This window comes from Lycium barbarum, chromosome 7, assembly GCF_019175385.1.
Source record: "Lycium barbarum isolate Lr01 chromosome 7, ASM1917538v2, whole genome shotgun sequence".
Classification (NCBI taxonomy): Eukaryota; Viridiplantae; Streptophyta; class Magnoliopsida; order Solanales; family Solanaceae; genus Lycium; species Lycium barbarum.
This window is the reverse complement of record NC_083343.1, coordinates 129,816,352-129,840,529: the sequence shown is the minus strand read 5'-3', so window position 1 is coordinate 129,840,529 and position 24,178 is coordinate 129,816,352. Positions and strand designations below refer to the sequence as shown.

Sequence of the window (24,178 nt, the reverse complement as noted above, 5' to 3'; positions counted from 1 at the left end):
TATACATACCTTGTGGTTCAAAAATAGAACACCCAAAAAGCAACCTATCTTTTTGCCAAAATTCAAACCGCAAAACCTTAAAGAATAAGAGATGAGTCCATTATCCAAATGGTCATTCAACTATCTGAAATTAACTAATAAAGTTATATTTTTTTTTCATTTGTAATAGAAGCGTCACGTAGCTACCTGTATCACTTAGAAGGTCACTCAACAGGTCAAAATAGGTAACCCAAATAGTCACCCAATTATCTGAAATTAACTAGTAAAGTTATATTTGTTTTTTATTTGTAATAGAAGCATCACTTAACTGTCTGTAGCACTCAGAAGGTCACTCAACGGACCAAAATACCTATTTTACCTACAAAACTATCAACCTTCACCATTTTTGTTTTAAAACTTTCTTACTAGTATGATATTTTCTCTTTTTAATATATTGTGGACTCACTTATAGAACAATAAATCTTATTTATAAAGTAAAAAATGTGAAGAAAAAAATTCAACCATATATAATGCTGAAAAATAAAATACTCCAGCATAGTAAAAAGAATTAATTACAAAAATTTGTTCGTATCAATAATTTTGAAAATAACAATAACTAAAAAAAATATTTACACAATCGTGAATAGTAGAGAATAAAAGCTTTGAAACAAATTTGTTCCCCACTGATTACAGGTTCTTCGACATATTTCATAAGATCTGATTGTGTTTTAGGACTTTGATTCTTTTCACCATCTACATTTTCCCCAATAATTCAATGTTTAGATGTACTTTATAAACAAGTCTCTCGGATTTCATTGGATATAGCTGACTGAAAAGAGTATATTTCAATATTACAACATGAAATATTGAAATACTTTCTTCGTCCCAATTTAAGTGATTTAGTTTGACGAGGCACATAGTCTAAAAAATAAAGACACTTTTGAATCTTATGGCCCTAAATTAAAGATTGTGAAATGTACTAATATATCCTTTAAATCTTGTATTTATAAACTTGTCATGTATGATGTTTGAATTGTAAACTTACTAAATATAGAAAGAGATATTCTTTTTTGGAACAATCCAAAAAGAAAAGTAATACTCTTAAATTGGGGCGGAAGGAGTATCATTTTTACCCAGTGATTAAGGAAACTTAGAGTTTTTGGCTCATCAAGTATTTGATAATCTATAAAGTCTTTAAAATCGGTTGAAATGCAACTCACAAGAGATTAATAGAATAGAATTGTCTTTTTGCAACGTCTTCCCTTTGATATCCCTTCAAAGAGAATGTGAAGAAAAAATATTCAAGCATATAATGCTGAAAAAATAAAATACTCGAGCACAGTAAAAAGAATTAATTACAAAAATTTGGTCGTATCAATAATTTTGATAATAACAATAACTAAAAAAAATATTTACACAATCGTGAATAATAGAGAATAAAAGGTTTGAAACAAATTTATTCCCCACTGATTACAGGTTCTTCGACATATTTCATAAGATCTAATTATGTTTTAGGACTTTGATTCTTTTCACCATCTACATTTTCCCCAATAATTCATGTTTAGATGTACTTTATAAACAAGTCTCTCAGATTTCATTGGATATAGCTGACAGGAAAGAGTCAGCTCACCGAAGACATAGAGCCCGTTTGGATTGGCTTATAAGCTGTTTTTAGCTTTTTTGAGTGTTTGACTGACCAACTTAAAGTCATTTTGTGCTTAAAATAAGCTCAAAAAAATAATTGAGTCCATTTTACTTAACTTATCTAAAGCAGCTTATAAGTTGAAAACAACTTATAAGTCAAAAAAAATAAGTTGGACTACCCCAACTTATTTTTTTTTGGCTTATAAGCTGTTTTCAGCTTAAAGGCATAAGCCCATCCAAACAGGCTCATAACCTTAGATAGGGAGTTATTGAGGACACGAATCAGAGTAAAAGGCTAGTAGGCAGTTGTGTGTGTCACGCTTCGAATTACTCTCGTATTTTCTTGTCCTCTAATTCTTGTTATTATCTGTTGTCTTGTCCCTCGATTGGCATATGATTTTGTGTTAGTTACCTTGTTTTGCCAGATTGCTTTGTCATGCTTTATTTAGTATTTTAACATGACTTTGTTACTGCTATAATTTCTTTTTCCAGACTGATGTGGTTGCTTTTCTTTGAGCCGGGAGTCTTTTGAAAACAAGCTCTCTACCTCCTTGGTAGGGATAAAGTTTGGGTATACTTTACCCTCCTCAGACCCCACTTCGTGACATTATACTGGATATGTTATTGTTGTTATTTAGCAGACTGAAAAGAGTATATTTCAATATAACATGAAATACTGAAATATCATTTTTACCCAGTGGTGAAGAAAGCCAGAGTTTTTGGCTCATCAAGTATTTGATAATCTATAAAGTCTTTAAAATCGGTTGAAATGTAACTTATAAGAATGTAAAGAAACTTTCGAAAACTTATATTCATTCTTTTCTTTCACATCAAGAATTGTAAAATGGAGAATACGATACCATACTGATGTTAACATATAAACATTCCAAAAGGAAAAAAGAGCTACTAAATAGAGAGTACCCTATCATGTTTCGCGAAAAACTAAGTTTGAAATAAATTATATATCATCGCGGTGCGGGTTATCTCTCAAGTGTGATTTGTGGGCGGGATTTATCCTGTGCGCACCCAAAGGGTAGCAGTTATGGATTAAAAAAATTATTTTCTAGTATATGTTTGCATTTTCACCAAAAGAAAGAAAAGGGATCTCCCATATTTTGGGCAAAAGACATTTTCCTTCGTAACTATCTCTAAACATTATTTTGACTATCTATGCACGAACGGATCCACCCTTTACCATGGGGTGGCAAGGCACCCCCTCAATCAATAAATTTTTTATATACTTATGTTGTAATTTGCTTAAATTAAGTTAAATATTTGATCCTGCCACCCTCAGTCGTAAATTAGACAAAGATATCACGGCTGATAGACACAAGTTTGAATCTATCTTGAACATTTTTCGACTCCCGTTTTCCTTTGCACTTTTTACTTCCTTTGTACCAGTAATTCCCTTTTCGGCCCTCCCTATTTTCTATTTATCTTTTATTATTTATATTGATTTTCCTCTTTTCTATTATTTTATTTGTGATCTCTAGTGAGAACACACAAATGGAAACTTCAAAATCCCTTAAATTAAGTATTTCTCTTAATCTCAAATCTGTGAGTATTTAAATCGAAAACTTGGGTGTCAATGGGAATTTTGGATTGAGATCAAAATTCATTTTTTTTTTACAATTTATTTTGTTTATTACTCCCTCCGTCCATGTTTACTTGTCTATATTTGACCTGGGACACTCTTAATAAGCAATAATTAAAATGAGAAATGAATTGAAGTACTTAATAATAAGGGTAAAATAGGTATAAAATGATAAATTATGTCTTGGTTTTTCAAACTATATAACGTACAAGTAAAAGCGGACATATATTTTTAGTATAATGGACAAATAAAAATGGACGGAGGGAGTGTATTATAAAAATTTATGTTATTCTATAATTGTTAAATTCAATTTAACTTTACTACTTAAATTGTAATGGAAATTTCGTAAGCACTGCTTAGAAAAAACATGAAATTTATGATTTATTTTTGAGAACTTTGTAGTTTATCTAATTCTACATTTACTTATGGGGAGTATTTACCTATTGAAGAGTTTTTCTATTATTTTTCTTATTTTGATTGGTGTAATTCCCTTATTGAAGATATTATTTTACTTGTGCAAATTCATTTTTTAATATACATAAGAGATGCAAGTCATTTGGTGAAAATGTTGATTTTATCTCTGTTGTTAATGGGTTTTAATGAGTGTGATTCCTTGTTTAAGATGTTAATTATGTTCATTTCCTGATTTTTCAGATGTAATTTTTATATTTGCAAATAAAAAAAGCCTATTAAGTTGACCCGAGTAAACTAAAGAGTTGAACCCGACCCAAATATACGTTCCTAACAAGATGTATATTGAAGAAAATTGTAGCACCCACCACCTTCAAATCCTAGATCCGCCTCTGTATCTATGGATGCTTTACCGAAAGGCGTTTCTCTCCAACCAAACACCTAAAAACATTTTTTGAAAAATGTTTTTCGTCAGTAACAAATATTTTGCATCGCTCCTTGGTTAACAGACCAAAATAGCTGATAAGATAGATGCTCCCTGACCTTTTTTTTTTCTTTACATCGCAGACAGGAAAGGGCTGTAAACAGTAATGTACAAGAGAAAACTACTAACAATGAGGAGAAAAAGGTGCAACCAGAGAGTTCAAGCTCACATACTATTTGAAGAATGACTTAAAAGTAAAGGAAAATGTAGAGAAAGAAAACTAAAAGGAGAATAACATAACATTTGAGCAAAGAATATAATACCAAATAAAATGCATGTCTTTCAAGTCTAAAGTCAAGTTTTGGCCCCGCACAGTTATGGATTAACAACTTAAAAATAAAACAGTACTTCCCATGAAATTCACGAGTCACACAATTTGCATATTCATACTTGTCACCCAATAAATTTTCGTTTTTATATAGTTCTTGTCAATAGATATCATTAAAAAAAGAATTAATCTAAATAATTGCTCACACAACCGCTTAAACTAAAAATAGGTTGCAGATGTATAATATGCATGTAACGGTATATAGTCAGTGTATAGTCCATGTATATTGGCTAGGAAAAGTAAACAGTAAATCGAGCCGGCTATTTGGGTATAGACCGCTATAAGAATCTCTAGATTTTCAACTGCTAAAGGAGGCAACTTGTGAAATTCCAGCATCTGCAAGACTATAATACAATAATCACGCTTTGCAACATAAAGAGATAATTTTAATCAAATGAGTACAGTTAACTAGATCAATATATGTGAGGTTAAATCAGTATTAATAACAAGTTGTTATGTCTAAAAACAATGGTAGGATTTGTACAAATATGGAAATGCAAGAAGACTTGCGGTAAAAGCAGGACAAAAAATAAAAGAGTTTCTATTGGTAAAAATTCTTGTGTAGAATAAAGGCAAAAGAGAGATGCCTGGTGATAGCAGCAAGAAGTGAACAAAATGACTAAAGGTCTTGCCCTTGTGTTTTGCATGACATAAGTGTAAAGGAAATGGAGCTTGCGTGTAACTCGCGACCCCAATGCTAGCTCATGAAGCGAGAATTGACCAAGATCGTACAAGAAGATAACAACTCGTTTTTTTGACTAATGTGGGACACATAGCATTCGCGCCCCTCCCCTCATGCCTAGGACTGGACATCTTGTGCATTGACAACATAACATAAAATCCTAACATTAGGTAAACTAAGGAATACAGATGGATCTAGCTCTAACATCATGTGAACTGCCTTACCCCAGAAGCTAGTACACGACATGAGGATTGTCAGGCACACAACTCATTTCCTCAACCAATGGGGGACACTTGACAATGTTAAAGATATAATTAAGTAAATAAAAGTATAACCTTTGTAATAGCTTAAACTTTAAGATAAGATGGTCACACAATTCAACATGGTATTAGAGAAAGCAAAAGTCATGGTTCAAGTCTCACTGCCATCCTTTGTTCTTATGAATTTTCACATGCTTGACCCATACCCCCACGTGAAGGAGGGTGTTGAAGACTCAATTAAGTAAATTATGTATCACAATTTCAATTGTACTCGACCTACTCTGGCTTTTAACCCAATCTAAAGTTAATCAGCCGACGAGCATATTTTGTGATTGCCTAATAATGGATTTAAATTATATGCACGGGAAATATGTAAGATCTTTACACTATTAGGTTACCTAAACTTGTTGTATGAAGTTATCTGCCTTATTTTTCGGATCACCAATTTCACTTAAGAGTTTAACTTAAGTGCACCGCGACGTAAAAAACGTTTCTTTTATATTGATAATGTAATTTTTTTCTACATTGTTGATGTATATAAGCTAAATTTCTTTTAGGTCATATGATAGTGGCAGAAGTTATCTTACACTGTCAGAGTAAAGTATTAGATTCTTTAATACTTTAGGTACTAGAAGAGCCATTACACATGCACCAGCATAGAGGCTTGTAAAGAAATATTTGTCAACAACTCTCCTAGCAGTATATATAGAATCCATTGGTGACTGGTGAGTGGCATCAACACAATCTGCAAAAACAAGTAGTGCCAATGGACCGAATCATAGAAATTACAGAGGAGATCGACATTGTGGACAAAGGAATTGAAGATGAAATATTTAATGCATCAATGGAGAAATATTGGACAAAAGTTCAGGAACTGTACACCAAAAACAAGTTTGTCCATAAATCCAAACTCACCAAATCTGAAGATACTGCTCTTCACTTAGCTATCTCTTCTTACCATCCAGATCAAGATGACTCTTTACAGCATCCTCATCTTAATTGTATTAAGAAAATGATTGCCAGCATACCAGAGGTAAATCGACTAGGTATCTTAAAACAGAAGAATGAAAAAGGGAACACACCTCTTCACCTTGCAGCAGAACTCGGGATTGTCTCCATTATTGAGTGTTTGGTAAACCCAGAAGACCCTGCTCTCATCCGGGAGACCAATTCGAAAGGGGAAACCCCCTTATTCATAGCTGCTTATCAAGGCAAGCTACAAGCTTTTCTCTACCTACATGAGTGTGTTCAAGATGAAAACAGAGAAGGTCCAACTGAACTTTGTAGAAGGAAAGATGGGGATAACATTCTACACGCCGCCATCTCTCGCGAGCACTTTGGTAAGAGCCAATCCCCTACAAATATTTCTCTTATTAATTTCGATTATATAGAATCAAACCTCTTTTAAGGTGGCAATTTCAGCCCATATTTTGAGAAAGCCTATTTTATTCATATTTTAGTGAGTTGTGTCACTCATATTTCAGGTGAGTAAATATGTGTTTAATTCTGATAAAAATATATATATATATATATATATAGGTCTTAATATATATATGGGTTTAAGTCTCTTTTTAACACATTAAAATATGGGTATACATATATGAACTCACTAGGCCCAGTAATAACTCATTTTCCTCAAAATAGAAGAAAATGTTTTTCATAAAAATTTGAGGGAAAATATTTTTCTGACCCTTAAAAAACACACCAACTCACCTGCAACCCTAACCCACCCACTGGCCACCACTCACCCCACTACCACAACCCCGAATTTTCTATTTCATTTATTTTATTTTACTTTTGTAAAAACTTATAAAAAATGAAAAAAAAAATTCTTACCTCCCCCCCCCCCCCCCCCCCCGCCTCCCCAACATACACACATTTTCAATTTCATATATTTTATTTTACTTTTATAAAAAAATATAAAAAGTGAGGAACTTTTTTTTATCCCCCCTCCTCAAAAAAAAAAAAAAAACAACTGTTTCATATATTTTATTTTTATAAAAAAATAACAAAATGTTGTTATACAAAACGTTGTTTGTCTGGATATTTTTAGATTGTTATAGAAAACATATAATATAACATGCATTAAAGATTGGTTCAACAGAAAATATGGACATTATAGAGAGGATATGTTTATAATTTTTCCTTTTTTAGAACCGGATAGTAGTATTAACAACTTCTCTTGTAATAGAGGTGGCTTTTCAGATAATACATTACTATCCGCCACTTGTCAACCGTTACAACACAAAGGGCATGTCTCCTCTACACGTCCTTTCCAGGATGCCTCATGTATTCAGAAGTGGCAGCCATTTTCGGTTCCTAGACAGCTTTATCTACAACGGTAAGAGCCCGTTTGGATTGGCTTATAGGTTGGCTTATAAGCTGTTTTCAGCTTTTTTGAGTGTTTGGCTGGCCAGCTTAAAGTCATTTTGTGCTTAAAATAAGCTCAAAAAAATAATTGGACCCATTTAACTTAATTTATCTAAAGCAGCTTATAAGCTGAAAATAACTTATAAGCCAAAAAAAATAAGTTGAACTACCCCAACTTATTTTTTTCAGCTTATAAGCTGCAAACAGCTTTAAGCTATAAGCCAAACGGGCTCTAAGTCTCCTGTCTGTTCCTTACCGATATTATTACTCCAATTATTCTATCATTATCTTATTCTTCAATTTCTGTTGTTTCTTTTACTTTGACTATCTTTATTTCTTTCTTTCTTTCATTTTTTTTTCTTTTTTTTTTTTGTCGTCAATACTTTTATTTTCTTCGATATTTTCATAATAACTTTTCACTCTTATATTTTTCAAATCTGTTTGAGAACGCTATTCTTGAGCGGATGATCTATCGAAAACTGCCTCTCTACCCTGCAAAAGTTGGGGTAAGGTTTGCGTACAGCTCACCCTCCCCAAACCTCACTTGTGGAATCACACTTGGTATGTTATTGTTGTGCAAGTCTGCAGTCTTTTTTGTCAAAGAGGGCACAAATAAGCAGAATATCATGGATTTAAATTATATACACAGGTGGTTTTTACACCACCCAATGCGGATTTACATGTTCTTCATTAGAAGTCTCTTTATCCTTTGTCTCAGTCTAGCATATTTACTGTTAGTCATAAACATCCAATACTTTTGCATGTTGTTTCATGTTCATCGTTTGTGGAGGTATATAGCTAATACTGGGTTCTTTTTTCCAGGCATAAATATCGATGAGCTAAAGCTAATGACATATGAAGCTGAAGGCAAAGGCGACTTAAAACTTAAACTAGGTTGGAATCTCCCAGTCCCAGAGAACTACCGAGCACTGGTGGAGTTCTTGGAACTACTTTGGAAATATTATATTGTTTCTCAATATAATATTTCAAAAATAAACTTTCTGGCACAAAAAGTCGTACAATTAAACATTTAAATTTATTATATAAGATGAAATTAATGATATTAATGGGTATCAAAAATTGTGAGGAATATCTTTTTCTTTTCAAAGTTGGAGAGTGCTTTTTCAAAAATTATTCACTTAACTATGATTAATATACTTGTTAGTATAACAAAATCTTGACCTTTAAAAATTAAATAGGATACATATTTTTCATCTAAACGTGTACTTAATGAAATGGAGAGAAAATGTAATAGAGAGGAGCCTGATTCCTTTTTTCACATTTTAAGTTTGAACTAATTTCTGAAACTTAGTTTGCCTCTTCTTTTCTCCTTTTTTCCTTTCCACATCATGACATCAGGTCTCAAATCTTGTTGCATGCAGGATTCCAAAGGATTAAAAAATTAGAGGAAAGAAAAAAGAAACATACATGGGGAGTTCAAATTATGAAGTTGATGATTAAGAAAGAAGAACGTTACGAATTCTATTCAAGTACTGGGGAAGAGCCAGAAGATAGGGACCACCATAGTCAAGACCTCGCACCACCTACAGAGCCTCCCCTAATAGATGAGGATGTTAATAAAAAAGAAGAAGACCAGAGTAAGACTGCAGTGAGCGAGCAAGCACCAACTTCAAGCACAGATAAGAAACAGAAAGATGATCCCAAGTCTGGTAAAGAATCATTTTTATTTTCCAGTAATACTTGTGTGGCACAGAAAACTTTGTTATGTGCCATCGAGACTTTGCAATTTTAACAACTCAAGATCTATCACGTAAAAATGCTGAAAATTTGTTCTAGTATTTCCAAACTATGATCAATTTTCTTCTTTTTACACTAGTTATATAGCCTGTTTGGCCAAACTTCTAAAATCACCTTATTTTGAGAAGTGTTTTTCAAAGAACTACTTTTGATGAGAAGCAGTTTGTGTTTGACTAATCAATTTGAAAAACACTTTTGAGCACCAATTAGTGTTTGGCCAAACTTTTAAAAGATAAAAGAGCTTCTAAGTGTATTTTCTCCAAAATGCTTTAAAAAAAAGTACTTGGGGGAGAAGCTACTTTTTTCAGCTTCTCACTGTTTCTACTTCTGCTTCTGCTTCTACTCAAAAGCACTTTTTCTTCTCCTAAAATTTTGGTCAGACACATCAACTTTGAAAAAGAAATAAAACACTATTTTGAAGGAAAATAAAAAACTCTTTTTAAGGGAAAAAAAAACACTTCTGATCTTGGAGAAGCTTACCAAACGGGCTATCAATCAGAAGCTATGTTCGCTAAAAGCAACTAGAATAACTATACTTCTAAATACAGAGTTGTCCAAGCCGACCAAGGAGACACAGTCCAAGCAGACCAAGGAGACACCCTTATTAGTGGCATCAAGGATGGGTATTGTAGAGATGGTACATAAGATAATTAAAAAATTCCCAGTAGCCATTCGAGATACGGACTCTGAAAAGAAGAACCTACTGCTTTTGGCTGTAGAGCATAGGCAAACAGAGGTCTATAATTGGTTAATAGGAGAAAAGTATCCAGAGCACGTGTTTTGTCAGGTGGATAAAGAAGGAAACAATGCGATGCACCTAGCCGCAAAGTTCCAGAAGCTGGATGTGTGGCGCATCCCTGGTTCCGCTCTACAGGTGCAAGGCGAAAGGAAGTGGTACAAGGTAAGAGATCTTTAACAACCAACCATCTCTTCATATCACAAAGAGGGCTTTTTCCATTTTTGAAACGTCAGCCGAAATTAATGACTGGCGTTAATCAAAATATACTAAACATATACACTGATTATGTATATTATATATATATATATATATATATATATATATATATATATATATATTTATGTATACAATATGCATATTATATGTATATTTATACTTAAACACACAAAACCTATACATTTGCTGGATATTTTGTAAGTTAGATCCCCGAAAGGCATTGGACTGTAATGATCTTTAACTCAAATACACTAACATGTGAAGGATTTTCCTATCATAATGCAGTATGTCCTGCACACTTTGCCACATTCATATGCACATTCATATGCTTATAACGAGAAAGGTCAGACACCAAGAGAGGTCTACATAGAGACGCATGCGAAGTTACTCAAAGATGGAACTAAATGGCTCCACAAAATCGGCAATTCATACTCTGTCGTTGCCGCACTGTTTACTACAGTTGCATTTGCTACAGCTGCCACAATCCCAGGCGGGCCCGATGAGTTTGGCCATCCACGCTTTCAAAATCAACCTGTTTTTGACGTGTTTTGTATATCATCACTTGTTTCTCTTTGCTTCTCAGTCATGGCCCTGGTGTTTTTCTTAGCTATCCTGACATCTAAATGCGAACACGATGATTTCGAGAAAGACTTACCAAGAAAGTTGCTCATTGCATTAACTTCGCTCTTTGTATCAGTATCTGCTATCTTGGTCTCATTCTGTGCTGCGCATTCCTTCGTCCTCGGGGATAAATTCAAGAATAAGGCATTTCTAATATACGGGGCAACATGCATACCTGTGGTGTTTTTAGCATTTAATCAATTCCCTCTCTATGTTGATCTCATATGTACATCCAAAAAGCTACCAAGTCGTAACTATAAGGATGATCCAAACTGGTAGATATTATGACAAGAGTAGAGCATTGCACGGTTTCCGACTTTAGTTTCCGAATAAGACTGGGTTGTTTTGTGTTAAAATTGATGAATTCCAAGAAAGATTTGCCTTCGTCGAGAGGAGGCGAGATGGAGATATCATTTTTCTATGTATCCTGAATAAACTTCTGTAAGAGTTGCATGTGATTTCATATACCTTGTTTTCCGGGATAAAGCTAGTTAAGTAGGGTGCTAAAGGTTGTTTGATCCCTTAATTCATGTGAACTTAAGGGAGTCTTAGGGAACTTATCATATCTGGATAGCACGAAAAATGTATTATCCTATTTGTAATCCTATTGAAAAATAAAAATGCTCAGCTTTACAAGGATTATCTTTTATCCAAATATGACTCAAATCCAAATAAAAAGATTACTCCCAGGCATACCTCGCTCAAGCTCTATTTAATTTGGAGAATAGCTTATCCATTTAAAGAGTGATTTTTCTGAAAAATATACGTACTTTTTTTTTTTTATTAGAGTGATAAAATGTATATTTAAGACACTATGTGTTAATTTGCGGAAGAAAAATGAAATGAAGATGAAATCTAAAGAAATTTGTAGGGTGGAAACCCTAGAAAATGAGAGAGAAATGAATTAGGGATTTTTTGTTCATAAACTGATCTGAGATTTACATTTTTGCCAAAAAACCTGTACAAAATCCAATTTTAGTCCTATTTATACATCTTTAAAATGTGGCTACAAATTAAATTAACTGATCAGGCCTTGTACTGAGTTGGGCCGGTTTTGGGCCTCTGTCTTTGATGTTGTTGGACTTCAACACCCCCCTTCAAGCTGGAGGGTGGAGAGACACCCAGCTTGGACAGAATCGCTTGATGTTGCACACCGGTGAGGGACTTCGTCAATATATCAGCAAGTTGAGAGTGAGTGGAGATGTAATGGAGGGAAATGAGACCAGCAGCAAGTTTTTCCCGTACAAAGTGACAGTCGAGTTCAATATGCTTAGTCCTTTCATGAGCCACTGGATTCTTGGCAATGCTGATGGCTGGCTGCCTGATTGTCACAATGAACAGGAACTGGAGAGGTAATAGAAATGCCAAAGTCATGGAACAAACGAACTAGCCAAGCAACTTCAGCCACAGTCTTTCTTAAGGCTCGATATTCAGCTTCAGCAGAGGACAAGGAGACGGTGGGTTGTTTCTTAGACTTCCAGGAGATAGGACTGCCACCTAGTGTAATGAAATACCCAGTGACAGACCTCCTAGAGATGGGGCAAGCAGCCCAGTCAAAATCAGAGTAGGCCGAGAGAGAAAGATCAGAGGAGGCATTAAGGAAAATGCCTTTATCAGGGTCTTTGGCCAAGTACTTGAGAACATGTAGGGCAGCCAAGTAACGGGAAGATCTGGGAGCATTAAGGAACTGGCTGAGATGCTGTACAGAGAAGGACAGATCAGGTCTAGTGTGTTGTAAGAAATTAAGTTTCCCAATCAATCTACGATATGTGGTAGGATCAGATAAGAGGTCACCAGAAGTAGGGGTGAGTTTGGTGGACAAATCAAGAGGTGCAACAACAGGGGAAATAGAGGAGCAATGATATTCATCAAGTAGTTCCCTGGTGAACTTGTGTTGGTTAATAAACAGGCCCTCGGGGCATTTGGTGACTTCAAGCCCCAGAAAATAGTGAACAGTGCCCAGGTCCTTAATCCTGAACTGGTCATCCAGAAATGATTTGAGGGACTCCATCTCAATGGTGTCATTACCAACTAATAGAATATCATCCACATAAACAACAAGAATTACAATAGAATCTCCAGATTTCTTAGTGAAGAGAGAGTAGTCATTAAGACTAGGAATATATCTCTTTGAGGTAAGGGCAGTGGACAGCTTTGCAAACCATTGTCGTGAGGCCTGTTTTAATCCATACAAGGACTTCTTAAGTCTGCATACTAGCTGACCAGAGGCAGTAGAAGAAGGGGAGACAGTGAGGCCAGGAGGGATTTTCATATAGACCTCTTCAGAGAGATCACCATGCAAGAAGGCATTATTGACATCCATTTGGTAGATAGTCCAAGAGAATTTTGCAGCAAGAGCAAGGAGACACTTGATGGTGGTAAATTTAAAAACAGGAGAAAAGGTCTCAGAATAGTCAATTCCAGCTTTCTGAGTATCACCCCTAATGACTAACCGAGCTTTATATCTTTCAATGCTCCCATCTGATTTGTGTTTAATCTTGTAGACCCATTTGCATGGTATGGCCTTTTTGTGTGGTGGTAAGGTCACAATATCCCAAGTGTCATTGGCTTCTAAAGTCTGAAATTCCTTAAGCATGGCAGCCTGCCAAGCAGGGTTGGACACAGCCTGTTAGTAGTACATAGGTTCAACTGGACAGGACTCAGAGGGTGTATATGGTGTGGTAATAGGGACAGAGTAGCAGATATAATCCTTGAAGTGTGCAGGGGTAATTCTGATAACCCTAGAAGACTGTCTAGTGGGTTGAGAGGTAGTAGAAGAAGGAATAAATGGCTGTGGAGGTGAGGGAATGTTCAGGTGGGATGTTGAATGAGAAGGAGCAGTAGGAGCAGAAGAAGAAGGTGAGGGGTTGGGAATAGAAGATGAAGGAAAGTCATGATCATAGCAAGATGTTGAAGGAGGAGGAAAATAGCCAGAAGAGGGAGAGGTGGAAGGGAAGATATGTTCAAGAAAGGATACATCTCTGGAATAGATGATGGTGTGTTTGAGTAAGTTGTAGAGTTTATAGCCCTTTTTTCCTATCCCATAACCCATCATTAGACAAGGAATAACTCTAGATTGCAGTTTGTCTCTAAATGGTGTGGGAACAGTAGCATAAGCCAAGCAGCCAAATGATCTAAGGTGGGAATAGGAAGGGGGATTGCCATGAAGTATCTCATAAGGTGTTTTATCAGATAGAATAGGTGAAGGAAATCTATTTATTAAGTAGGTAGCAGTGATGACACATTCCCCCCAGAACTTTGTGGGGAGTTTGGATTGGAAAAGTAAGGCTCTTGCAGTTTCAAGGAGGTGCTTGTGTTTTCTTTCCACAACCCCATTTTGTTGTGGTGTGTGTGGGCAGGAAGTTTGGTGGGAAATGCCAACAAAAGCAAGGAATTCAGCATTGACAGAGGAGGAGCCAAGTTCAAATGCATTGTCAGTCCTTATGGTTTTGATGGAAGTGCTGAATTGATTGTAGACCATAGCAATGAAGTTCTTTATGACAGGAAAGGCATTGCTCTTACAGGAGAGAAGGTGAGTCCAGGTGGCCCTACTATGGTCATCTACAATGGTTAGAAAATACCTAAAGCCATTATATGTGGGAGTGTGATATGGTCCCCAAAGGTCAATGTGCACTAATTGGAAAGGTGTCTTGGAAACAGTTGTGCTGTCCTGGAATTACAACCTTTGTTGTCTAGCCATTGGACAAATGGGGCAGATGAATGATTGTTTGTTGGATAATTTGCATGTAGATAGAGAAGGGATAGTCAACATCTTGGCAAAGGGAATGTGCCCCAACCTTTGATGCCACAAGATATCAGTCTTATTTATGGAAGATATATTACAATCATGTGCACAAACAGGAACTGAAAAATCAGAAGAACAAGTATCTACACTAGGCATATCAAAAGTAGATGGAGAAGGGAAAGAATTAACAACAGGTGAAACTGTGTTAGCACAAGGTTGACTGAGTGGCAACTTCAGCAGATACAGTCCATGCTCAGCTTTACCAAGTTCCAGTGGCCTCTTCAGAGAAGGGCCCTGCAAACAGCATGAAACAGTGGTGAAGAGAGCAGAACATGACAGTTGAGTGAGTATTTGATGAATGGAAATGAGATTGAACTGAAAAGAGGGCACTAACAGAACATTTGTGAGAGTAATGTGAGGAAATAATGATAATGATCCAAAAGAACTGACTTTAACCTTGTATCCATTTGGTAAAGTAACTAGGGATGGAGTAAGTAGGGATTGAATATCATGAAGTAAATGTTTGTGTGGGGTCATGTGATTGGTAGCACCAGTATCTAGGATCCAAGAACTAACACCCTCATGAGTACTGTGACATGCAATAAAACCATGTAATCTACTAACAGGATTATTATACCAACCTGCAAAGTTATCATATGCTTGAGAAGCTGGTTGATGTGTTGGGAGCTGAATCTGATTGAACATGGTCATGAGGTGTTCATATTGCTCCTTGGAGAAACCATGAGGTGGAACAGAATTTGTATCAACATTGAGGGGATCAGATGGAGGCTCAACATGAGCATATGAGGCAGACCTTTTGTTTTTAGTGAATTTGAAGTCAGATGGAAACCCATGAAGCTTGTAACACTTGTCCATGGTGTGACCTGTTTTCTTGCAGTATTTACAAATGAGGTTTGGTTTTCTTGAATCAAAACTGACTCTTTGTGTATAGTTTCTAGGGTGGTGGATGGAATTCCCTTGACTAGAACCAATTGAAGGAGGTGTGTAGTTAGAATTTGCCATACTAGAACCACCAGATGTGGAAGAGTAAGCATGATGCCCTGAATTGGAACCAACAGAACTAGAAGTTCCTGAACTACTGTGGTGATCATACATAGTTCCTTTGCCACGAGAGTTAGTAGCATTAAAGGAGGAAGAATCTAGTGAAAACATATAAGAACTAGTGTGAATTTCTCTTTGTTTCTCATCTCTGACTAACATAGCATAGGCTTTTTCAACATTTGGAACAGGGCTTAGCATGAGGATGTTACTCCTAACTGTGGAGTCTGTTTCATTTAGGCCAGATAGGAACTGTATAAGTTTTTGTGTTTCGGTTAGGTCATGCATTGCCCCACAAGTGCAAGGTTTACCTAGAGATATGGTGTAGAGTTCATCCCAGAACCCTTTGAGTCGTGTATAGTATGTGGCTATGCCCAAAGAACCTTGAGAGGTAGAAGAGATGGCTCTTTGGAGAGTGTAGTATTGAGACATGTTTGCTACACCATACCTATCCGATAGGTTATCCCATGCCTCTTTTGCAGTTTTGTAGTACAAAATGGTTTTTGCTATGTCTTTGGACAAGGCATTCATTATCCAGGCTTTGACCATGTTGTTACACCTCAACCAATGGGGGTACAACTGAGATTGTGGACTAGGTTCAACAAAGGTCCCATCTATGATTTGTGTTTTGTTCTTTGCAGACAAGGAAATGAGCATGCTTTCTTTCCATTCCCCAAATCCATCACCGGTAAAAGGGACAGAAACAAGAACACTAACAGGTGTGTCAGAAGGGTGAAGATACAAGGGATGGAATGCATCTAAGATCGTTGAACTACTAGATACAGTTGATACAGAAGCAGGTTCGGTTCCAATCGCCATATCAATCAACCAACAACAATGACCAGCTATACGATGCAATGCTATGATACAGTGCTACGAAACACTACAGGATTCTTCGACAATCGGCAATATAAGAGTCCTAAATCAGCAAATCTTGCTACCTAACAACTGAAACCCTAGATCGAAAAACTGAACAAACAAATCTTCGATTATTAGCAATTGAAAACTTTAGATCGAAGATATAAGATCCTACAATATGGTAAAGATATAAAAGATGGAAGAATATCACCAGATTGTCGAGTTGACCGAGTCAAAGCGAAGTCAAAAAAACCACAATTTCTTCGATTTGCGAAGTCGGAAAAATCACAATTCCTTCGATTCGATTTGCAGATTTCAACTCCAATCCAACAAGATGATCTTATCAACAGGCAATCTTCAATAAACGAAGCAAAAAATACTGAAAGTTGAAAGATCGTAAGTGCGATCTTCTTCAAAATCAAAAATTTTCTCAGATTTATGGATGGAAGTTAGGTATATACGATATTTCCCAAGATATGCTCTGATACCATGTTAATTTGCGGAAGAAAAATGAAATGAAGATGAAAGCTGAAGAAATCTGTAGGGTGGAAACCCTAGAAAATGAGAGAGAAATGAATTAGGGATTTTTTGTTCATAAACTAATCTGAGATTTACATTTTTGCCAAAAAAACCTGTACAAAATCCAATTCTAGTCCTATTTATACATCTTTAAAATGTGGCTACAAATTAAATTAAATGATCAGGCCTTGTACTGAGTTGGGCCGGTTTTGGGCCTCTGTCTTTGATGTTGTTGGACTTCAACACTATGAGAGTGGCAAAGAAGAGTGATAGAATGTATATTCACATTGGCATATTTTGAGAGGAATATCACACAACTAATGTCCGCCCAGTAGGTGTGCCTCATCCATGATAAAATTTCTCAAGCTAGCAAGTTTTAATGAGTTTTCTCTTTAACAATAAAAATAAATACAGTGGATAATTAAAATTACCTTTGAGTTTTAAGTTTTAGTTCCTAAAACTTGTAAATTCCTTTTAGATTAAAATTACATAAGGAAAAAAAAACATGATTGTTAATCCCATATAGCAAGCATGACGACGATGAAGCAAAATTCTAGTGAGAAATTTTAAACTCTTGGATTACCTGAAACTTCACTTTTTCTAATTTTGCTTTTGGTTCTATATTTATTGTCAAATCTAGAACCCCATTTAATTTTTCAAACATAAAAAGAAAGTTCAAGCTTTTGCATATATTGGGAACACAATCAGTGAAAACACTGGGAAAAATAAGATAAAAATCAAAAGATTTGGCCAGTATCAAATATAGTTTTACAAATAGAAGATAAGATCATTTTATTAAAAAAAAAAAAAAACGAAGAAGAAGAAGCATATAAGTGATAAGTACAAAAGAAGACAACGAAAGAAAATAAGTGAAAGAGAGTGTGCTGACAGTGGACCCATCATATTCCACTTGTCATATTTATATTCTCCTTCACGCAAATAATTATGCTGACGAGTCTTTGGCCAACTTTTGCTGAATTGGGACCTAAAACCCATTTGGCAAAATATAAAAGGAGACTCACACAATTTTTGTCTTTCACATCATGCTTGTGCCTGGCACATAATAAAATTTTTCACCCAACCACAGGATTGAAATCTTAAATAGCAGTAAATATTTTAAATAAAAGCTCAAAAGAAGCATGACTGTATATAGATCTATGCTAACTTTATAAAGATCCAAACTTCATATCAAAATAAGTACTTACTATTCTTTTGGACATTTGCCTAAAGCTAACAATTTTAAACTCTACTTAGCATGAATACATAACTGAAACTAAAGCCAATTCTTTTACGCAAAAAAAGTAACCTAAACTGAAACTAACAAAAGCATTAAGCCCGTTATCCGGTTTGAACCAGACCGGATCGGTAACTGGTTAATAAACCGGTTGGTTTCCGGTTTAAAAATCGGAACCGGCCACTAGTTCCGGTTTATCGGTTTTAAAATGAAAACCGAACCGGTCCGGTTCGAAACTGTCCAAAACCTCTTTTTTTGTTTTGTTTTTTATATAGTGTGTGTGTATATATATATATATATATATATATATATATATATATATATATATATTTATTTATTTATTTATTAGTATATTATAGGTATATTTACATATGTTATATAAGTTTATAAGTAAAGTTTATATATTTGCTGACTAACAGCAATACAGCATATACGTATATATATATATATATATATATATATATATATATATATATTAAATTATATGCTTAAGTTGGATGATTTGGGTTCAAACCATGACTGAAAATTGATGCCTAACGTTGGTTTGAAAATTGATGGCCAAATGCCTACTAAGTAGATATATATTATAAGTATATTCTTAGTATATTTTAGGTATATTCCTAACTTAATATAAGTAAAAATATAAACACAAGTAAATAGAAGAAAGCTCAATGAGTCATACATTTTATTCATTCATGGATAACATTTAACATTTATTTGCAAGTTGTAATTTTTTTAACTTGCAAATAATACATGAGTTGCAAAGAAATAGTAGAATAATAAAATCACCAATTGTCAATCATTTGGTTAATTTCCCCCATATCATATTCGGTCATGGAGATATCTTCAAATTCTTCCATTTGGTCTGCTCCACTTGCTATCAAATCTTCAATCTCTTCCTTTTCGCCTTCCACCGCTTCTATGTTTTGGTTGCGTCGCTCCGATCTAATCCAATCGCGAATGCACACTAGTACTTGCAAGCTAAATCCGGATAATGAGTGTCTATGGTCTCCAATTTGTAATCTTCCTTGGCTAAATACACTCTCTGAAGCCACGGTTGATATTTGAACCGTAAGGATATCTCGAGCCATTCTTGAAAGTATCAGATGACTTGCCTTGTATTTCTTCCACCATGCTAAGACGTCCAAATCATCTATTCAAGTACTGGGGAAGAGCCAGAAGATAGGGACCACCATAGTCAAGACCTCGCACCACCTACAGAGCCTCCCCTAATAGTTGAGGATGTTAATAAAAAAGAAGAAGACCAGAGTAAGACTGCAGTGAGCGAGCAAGCACCAACTTCAAGCACAGATAAGAAACAGAAAGATGATCCCAAGTCTGGTAAAGAATCATTTTTATTTTCCAGTAATACTTGTGTGGCACAGAAAACTTTGTTATGTGCCATCGAGACTTTGCAATTTTAACAACTCAAGATCTATCACGTAAAAATGCTGAAAATTTGTTCTAGTATTTCCAAACTATGATCAATTTTCTTCTTTTTACACTAGTTATATAGCCTGTTTGGCCAAACTTCTAAAATCACCTTATTTTGAGAAGTGTTTTTCAAAGAACTACTTTTGATGAGAAGCAGTTTGTGTTTGACTAATCAATTTGAAAAACACTTTTGAGCACCAATTAGTGTTTGGCCAAACTTTTAAAAGATAAAAGAGCTTCTAAGTGTATTTTCTCCAAAATGCTTTAAAAAAAAGTACTTGGGGGAGAAGCTACTTTTTTCAGCTTCTCACTGTTTCTACTTCTGCTTCTGCTTCTACTCAAAAGCACTTTTTCTTCTCCTAAAATTTTGGTCAGACACATCAACTTTGAAAAAGAAATAAAACACTATTTTGAAGGAAAATAAAAAACTCTTTTTAAGGGAAAAAAAAACACTTCTGATCTTGGAGAAGCTTACCAAACGGGCTATCAATCAGAAGCTATGTTCGCTAAAAGCAACTAGAATAACTATACTTCTAAATACAGAGTTGTCCAAGCCGACCAAGGAGACACAGTCCAAGCAGACCAAGGAGACACCCTTATTAGTGGCATCAAGGATGGGTATTGTAGAGATGGTACAGAAGATAATTAAAAAATTCCCAGTAGCCATTCGAGATACGGACTCTGAAAAGAAGAACCTACTGCTTTTGGCTGTAGAGCATAGGCAAACAGAGGTCTATAATTGGTTAATAGGAGAAAAGTATCCAGAGCACGTGTTTTGTCAGGTGGATAAAGAAGGAAACAATGCGATGCACCTAGCCGCAAAGTTCCAGAAGCTGGATGTGTGGCGCATCCCTGGTTCCGCTCTACAGGTGCAAGGCGAAAGGAAGTGGTACAAGGTAAGAGATCTTTAACAACCAACCATCTCTTCATATCACAAAGAGGGCTTTTTCCATTTTTGAAACGTCAGCCGAAATTAATGACTGGCGTTAATCAAAATATACTAAACATATACACTGATTATGTATATTATATATATATATATATATATATATATATATATATATATTTATGTATACAATATGCATATTATATGTATATTTATACTTAAACACACAAAACCTATACATTTGCTGGATATTTTGTAAGTTAGATCCCCGAAAGGCATTGGACTGTAATGATCTTTAACTCAAATACACTAACATGTGAAGGATTTTCCTATCATAATGCAGTATGTCCTGCACACTTTGCCACATTCATATGCACATTCATATGCTTATAACGAGAAAGGTCAGACATCAAGAGAGGTCTACATAGAGACGCATGCGAAGTTACTCAAAGATGGAACTAAATGGCTCCACAAAATCGGCAATTCATACTCTGTCGTTGCCGCACTGTTTACTACAGTTGCATTTGCTACAGCTGCCACAATCCCAGGCGGGCCCGATGAGTTTGGCCATCCACGCTTTCAAAATCAACCTGTTTTTGACGTGTTTTGTATATCATCACTTGTTTCTCTTTGCTTCTCAGTCATGGCCCTGGTGTTTTTCTTAGCTATCCTGACATCTAAATGCGAACACGATGATTTCGAGAAAGACTTACCAAGAAAGTTGCTCATTGCATTAACTTCGCTCTTTGTATCAGTATCTGCTATCTTGGTCTCATTCTGTGCTGCGCATTCCTTCGTCCTCGGGGATAAATTCAAGAATAAGGCATTTCTAATATACGGGGCAACATGCATACCTGTGGTGTTTTTAGCATTTAATCAATTCCCTCTCTATGTTGATCTCATATGTACATCCAAAAAGCTACCAAGTCGTAACTATAAGGATGATCCAAACTGGTAGATATTATGACAAGAGTAGAGCATTGCACGGTTTCCGACTTTAGTTTCCGAATAAGACTGGGTTGTTTTGTGTTAAAATTGATGAATTCCAAGAAAGATTTGCCTTCGTCGAGAGGAGGCGAGATGGAGATATCATTTTTCTATGTATCCTGAATAAACTTCTGTAAGAGTTGCATGTGATTTCATATACCTTGTTTTCCGGGATAAAGCTAGTTAAGTAGGGTGCTAAAGGTTGTTTGATCCCTTAATTCATGTGAACTTAAGGGAGTCTTAGGGAACTTATCATATCTGGATAGCACGAAAAATGTATTATCCTATTTGTAATCCTATTGAAAAATAAAAATGCTCAGCTTTACAAGGATTATCTTTTATCCAAATATGACTCAAATCCAAATAAAAAGATTACTCCCAGGCATACCTCGCTCAAGCTCTATTTAATTTGGAGAATAGCTTATCCATTTAAAGAGTGATTTTTCTGAAAAATATACGTACTTTTTTTTTTTTATTAGAGTGATAAAATGTATATTTAAGACACTATGTGTTAATTTGCGGAAGAAAAATGAAATGAAGATGAAATCTAAAGAAATTTGTAGGGTGGAAACCCTAGAAAATGAGAGAGAAATGAATTAGGGATTTTTTGTTCATAAACTGATCTGAGATTTACATTTTTGCCAAAAAACCTGTACAAAATCCAATTTTAGTCCTATTTATACATCTTTAAAATGTGGCTACAAATTAAATTAACTGATCAGGCCTTGTACTGAGTTGGGCCGGTTTTGGGCCTCTGTCTTTGATGTTGTTGGACTTCAACACCCCCCTTCAAGCTGGAGGGTGGAGAGACACCCAGCTTGGACAGAATCGCTTGATGTTGCACACCGGTGAGGGACTTCGTCAATATATCAGCAAGTTGAGAGTGAGTGGAGATGTAATGGAGGGAAATGAGACCAGCAGCAAGTTTTTCCCGTACAAAGTGACAGTCGAGTTCAATATGCTTAGTCCTTTCATGAGCCACTGGATTCTTGGCAATGCTGATGGCTGGCTGCCTGATTGTCACAATGAACAGGAACTGGAGAGGTAATAGAAATGCCAAAGTCATGGAACAAACGAACTAGCCAAGCAACTTCAGCCACAGTCTTTCTTAAGGCTCGATATTCAGCTTCAGCAGAGGACAAGGAGACGGTGGGTTGTTTCTTAGACTTCCAGGAGATAGGACTGCCACCTAGTGTAATGAAATACCCAGTGACAGACCTCCTAGAGATGGGGCAAGCAGCCCAGTCAAAATCAGAGTAGGCCGAGAGAGAAAGATCAGAGGAGGCATTAAGGAAAATGCCTTTATCAGGGTCTTTGGCCAAGTACTTGAGAACATGTAGGGCAGCCAAGTAACGGGAAGATCTGGGAGCATTAAGGAACTGGCTGAGATGCTGTACAGAGAAGGACAGATCAGGTCTAGTGTGTTGTAAGAAATTAAGTTTCCCAATCAATCTACGATATGTGGTAGGATCAGATAAGAGGTCACCAGAAGTAGGGGTGAGTTTGGTGGACAAATCAAGAGGTGCAACAACAGGGGAAATAGAGGAGCAATGATATTCATCAAGTAGTTCCCTGGTGAACTTGTGTTGGTTAATAAACAGGCCCTCGGGGCATTTGGTGACTTCAAGCCCCAGAAAATAGTGAACAGTGCCCAGGTCCTTAATCCTGAACTGGTCATCCAGAAATGATTTGAGGGACTCCATCTCAATGGTGTCATTACCAACTAATAGAATATCATCCACATAAACAACAAGAATTACAATAGAATCTCCAGATTTCTTAGTGAAGAGAGAGTAGTCATTAAGACTAGGAATATATCTCTTTGAGGTAAGGGCAGTGGACAGCTTTGCAAACCATTGTCGTGAGGCCTGTTTTAATCCATACAAGGACTTCTTAAGTCTGCATACTAGCTGACCAGAGGCAGTAGAAGAAGGGGAGACAGTGAGGCCAGGAGGGATTTTCATATAGACCTCTTCAGAGAGATCACCATGCAAGAAGGCATTATTGACATCCATTTGGTAGATAGTCCAAGAGAATTTTGCAGCAAGAGCAAGGAGACACTTGATGGTGGTAAATTTAAAAACAGGAGAAAAGGTCTCAGAATAGTCAATTCCAGCTTTCTGAGTATCACCCCTAATGACTAACCGAGCTTTATATCTTTCAATGCTCCCATCTGATTTGTGTTTAATCTTGTAGACCCATTTGCATGGTATGGCCTTTTTGTGTGGTGGTAAGGTCACAATATCCCAAGTGTCATTGGCTTCTAAAGTCTGAAATTCCTTAAGCATGGCAGCCTGCCAAGCAGGGTTGGACACAGCCTGTTAGTAGTACATAGGTTCAACTGGACAGGACTCAGAGGGTGTATATGGT

At 35.9% G+C, this 24,178-nt stretch overlaps 2 protein-coding genes and 1 long non-coding RNA gene across 7 annotated transcripts; 2 read left to right on the top strand and 1 right to left on the bottom strand.

The window, feature by feature from the left end:
* Positions 1–3,949: 3,949 nt before the first annotated feature.
* On the bottom strand, positions 3,950–6,602 carry LOC132604404 (uncharacterized). 3 transcript variants are annotated; one of them, XR_009568714.1, is made up of 4 exons: positions 6,465–6,590; positions 6,298–6,376; positions 5,970–6,127; positions 3,950–4,784 (listed from the first exon to the last, which is right to left on the bottom strand). It is a non-coding gene; the product is annotated as an uncharacterized LOC132604404 (long non-coding RNA). The 3 variants fall into 3 exon arrangements; XR_009568712.1 differs by lacking the exon at positions 6,298–6,376 and having other exon boundaries at positions 6,465–6,602; XR_009568713.1 differs by lacking the exon at positions 6,465–6,590 and having other exon boundaries at positions 6,298–6,425.
* LOC132604403 (ankyrin repeat-containing protein NPR4-like) lies at positions 5,789–11,726 on the top strand. Of its 3 annotated transcripts, none has more exons than XM_060317895.1 (6): positions 5,789–6,722; positions 7,574–7,723; positions 8,575–8,646; positions 9,135–9,422; positions 10,059–10,411; positions 10,751–11,726. In XM_060317895.1, exons 1-6 carry the CDS (start codon positions 6,149–6,151, stop codon positions 11,363–11,365), a joined length of 2,052 nt encoding a protein of 683 aa, XP_060173878.1. In that variant the 5' UTR covers positions 5,789–6,148; the 3' UTR covers positions 11,366–11,726. The 3 variants fall into 3 exon arrangements, with proteins under 3 accessions (XP_060173878.1, XP_060173879.1, XP_060173880.1); XM_060317897.1 differs by having other exon boundaries at positions 6,621–6,722; positions 7,588–7,723; XM_060317896.1 differs by lacking the exon at positions 7,574–7,723 and having other exon boundaries at positions 5,790–6,722.
* Positions 11,727–19,495: 7,769 nt separating this feature from the next.
* Positions 19,496–22,140, top strand: LOC132601953 (ankyrin repeat-containing protein NPR4-like). Its single transcript, XM_060315000.1, has 4 exons — positions 19,496–19,508; positions 19,642–19,842; positions 20,479–20,831; positions 21,165–22,140. The coding sequence occupies exons 1-4, from the start codon at positions 19,496–19,498 to the stop codon at positions 21,777–21,779; spliced, it is 1,182 nt and encodes a 393-aa protein (XP_060170983.1). The 3' UTR covers positions 21,780–22,140.
* The last annotated feature ends 2,038 nt before the right edge of the window (positions 22,141–24,178 follow it).

Bases quoted from the DNA above. Each gene is read 5' to 3' on its own strand.
- LOC132604403 (XM_060317895.1), top strand. From the start codon at position 6,149: ATGGACCGAATCATAGAAATTACAGAGGAGATCGACATTGTGGACAAA. The intron at 8,647-9,134 runs GTTGGAATCTCC...TGTTGCATGCAG, and splicing joins CGACTTAAAACTTAAACTAG to GATTCCAAAGGATTAAAAAA. The intron at 9,423-10,058 runs GTAAAGAATCAT...TTCTAAATACAG, and splicing joins GAAAGATGATCCCAAGTCTG to AGTTGTCCAAGCCGACCAAG.
- LOC132601953 (XM_060315000.1), top strand. The intron at 19,843-20,478 runs GTAAAGAATCAT...TTCTAAATACAG, and splicing joins GAAAGATGATCCCAAGTCTG to AGTTGTCCAAGCCGACCAAG. The intron at 20,832-21,164 runs GTAAGAGATCTT...ATCATAATGCAG, and splicing joins GCGAAAGGAAGTGGTACAAG to TATGTCCTGCACACTTTGCC.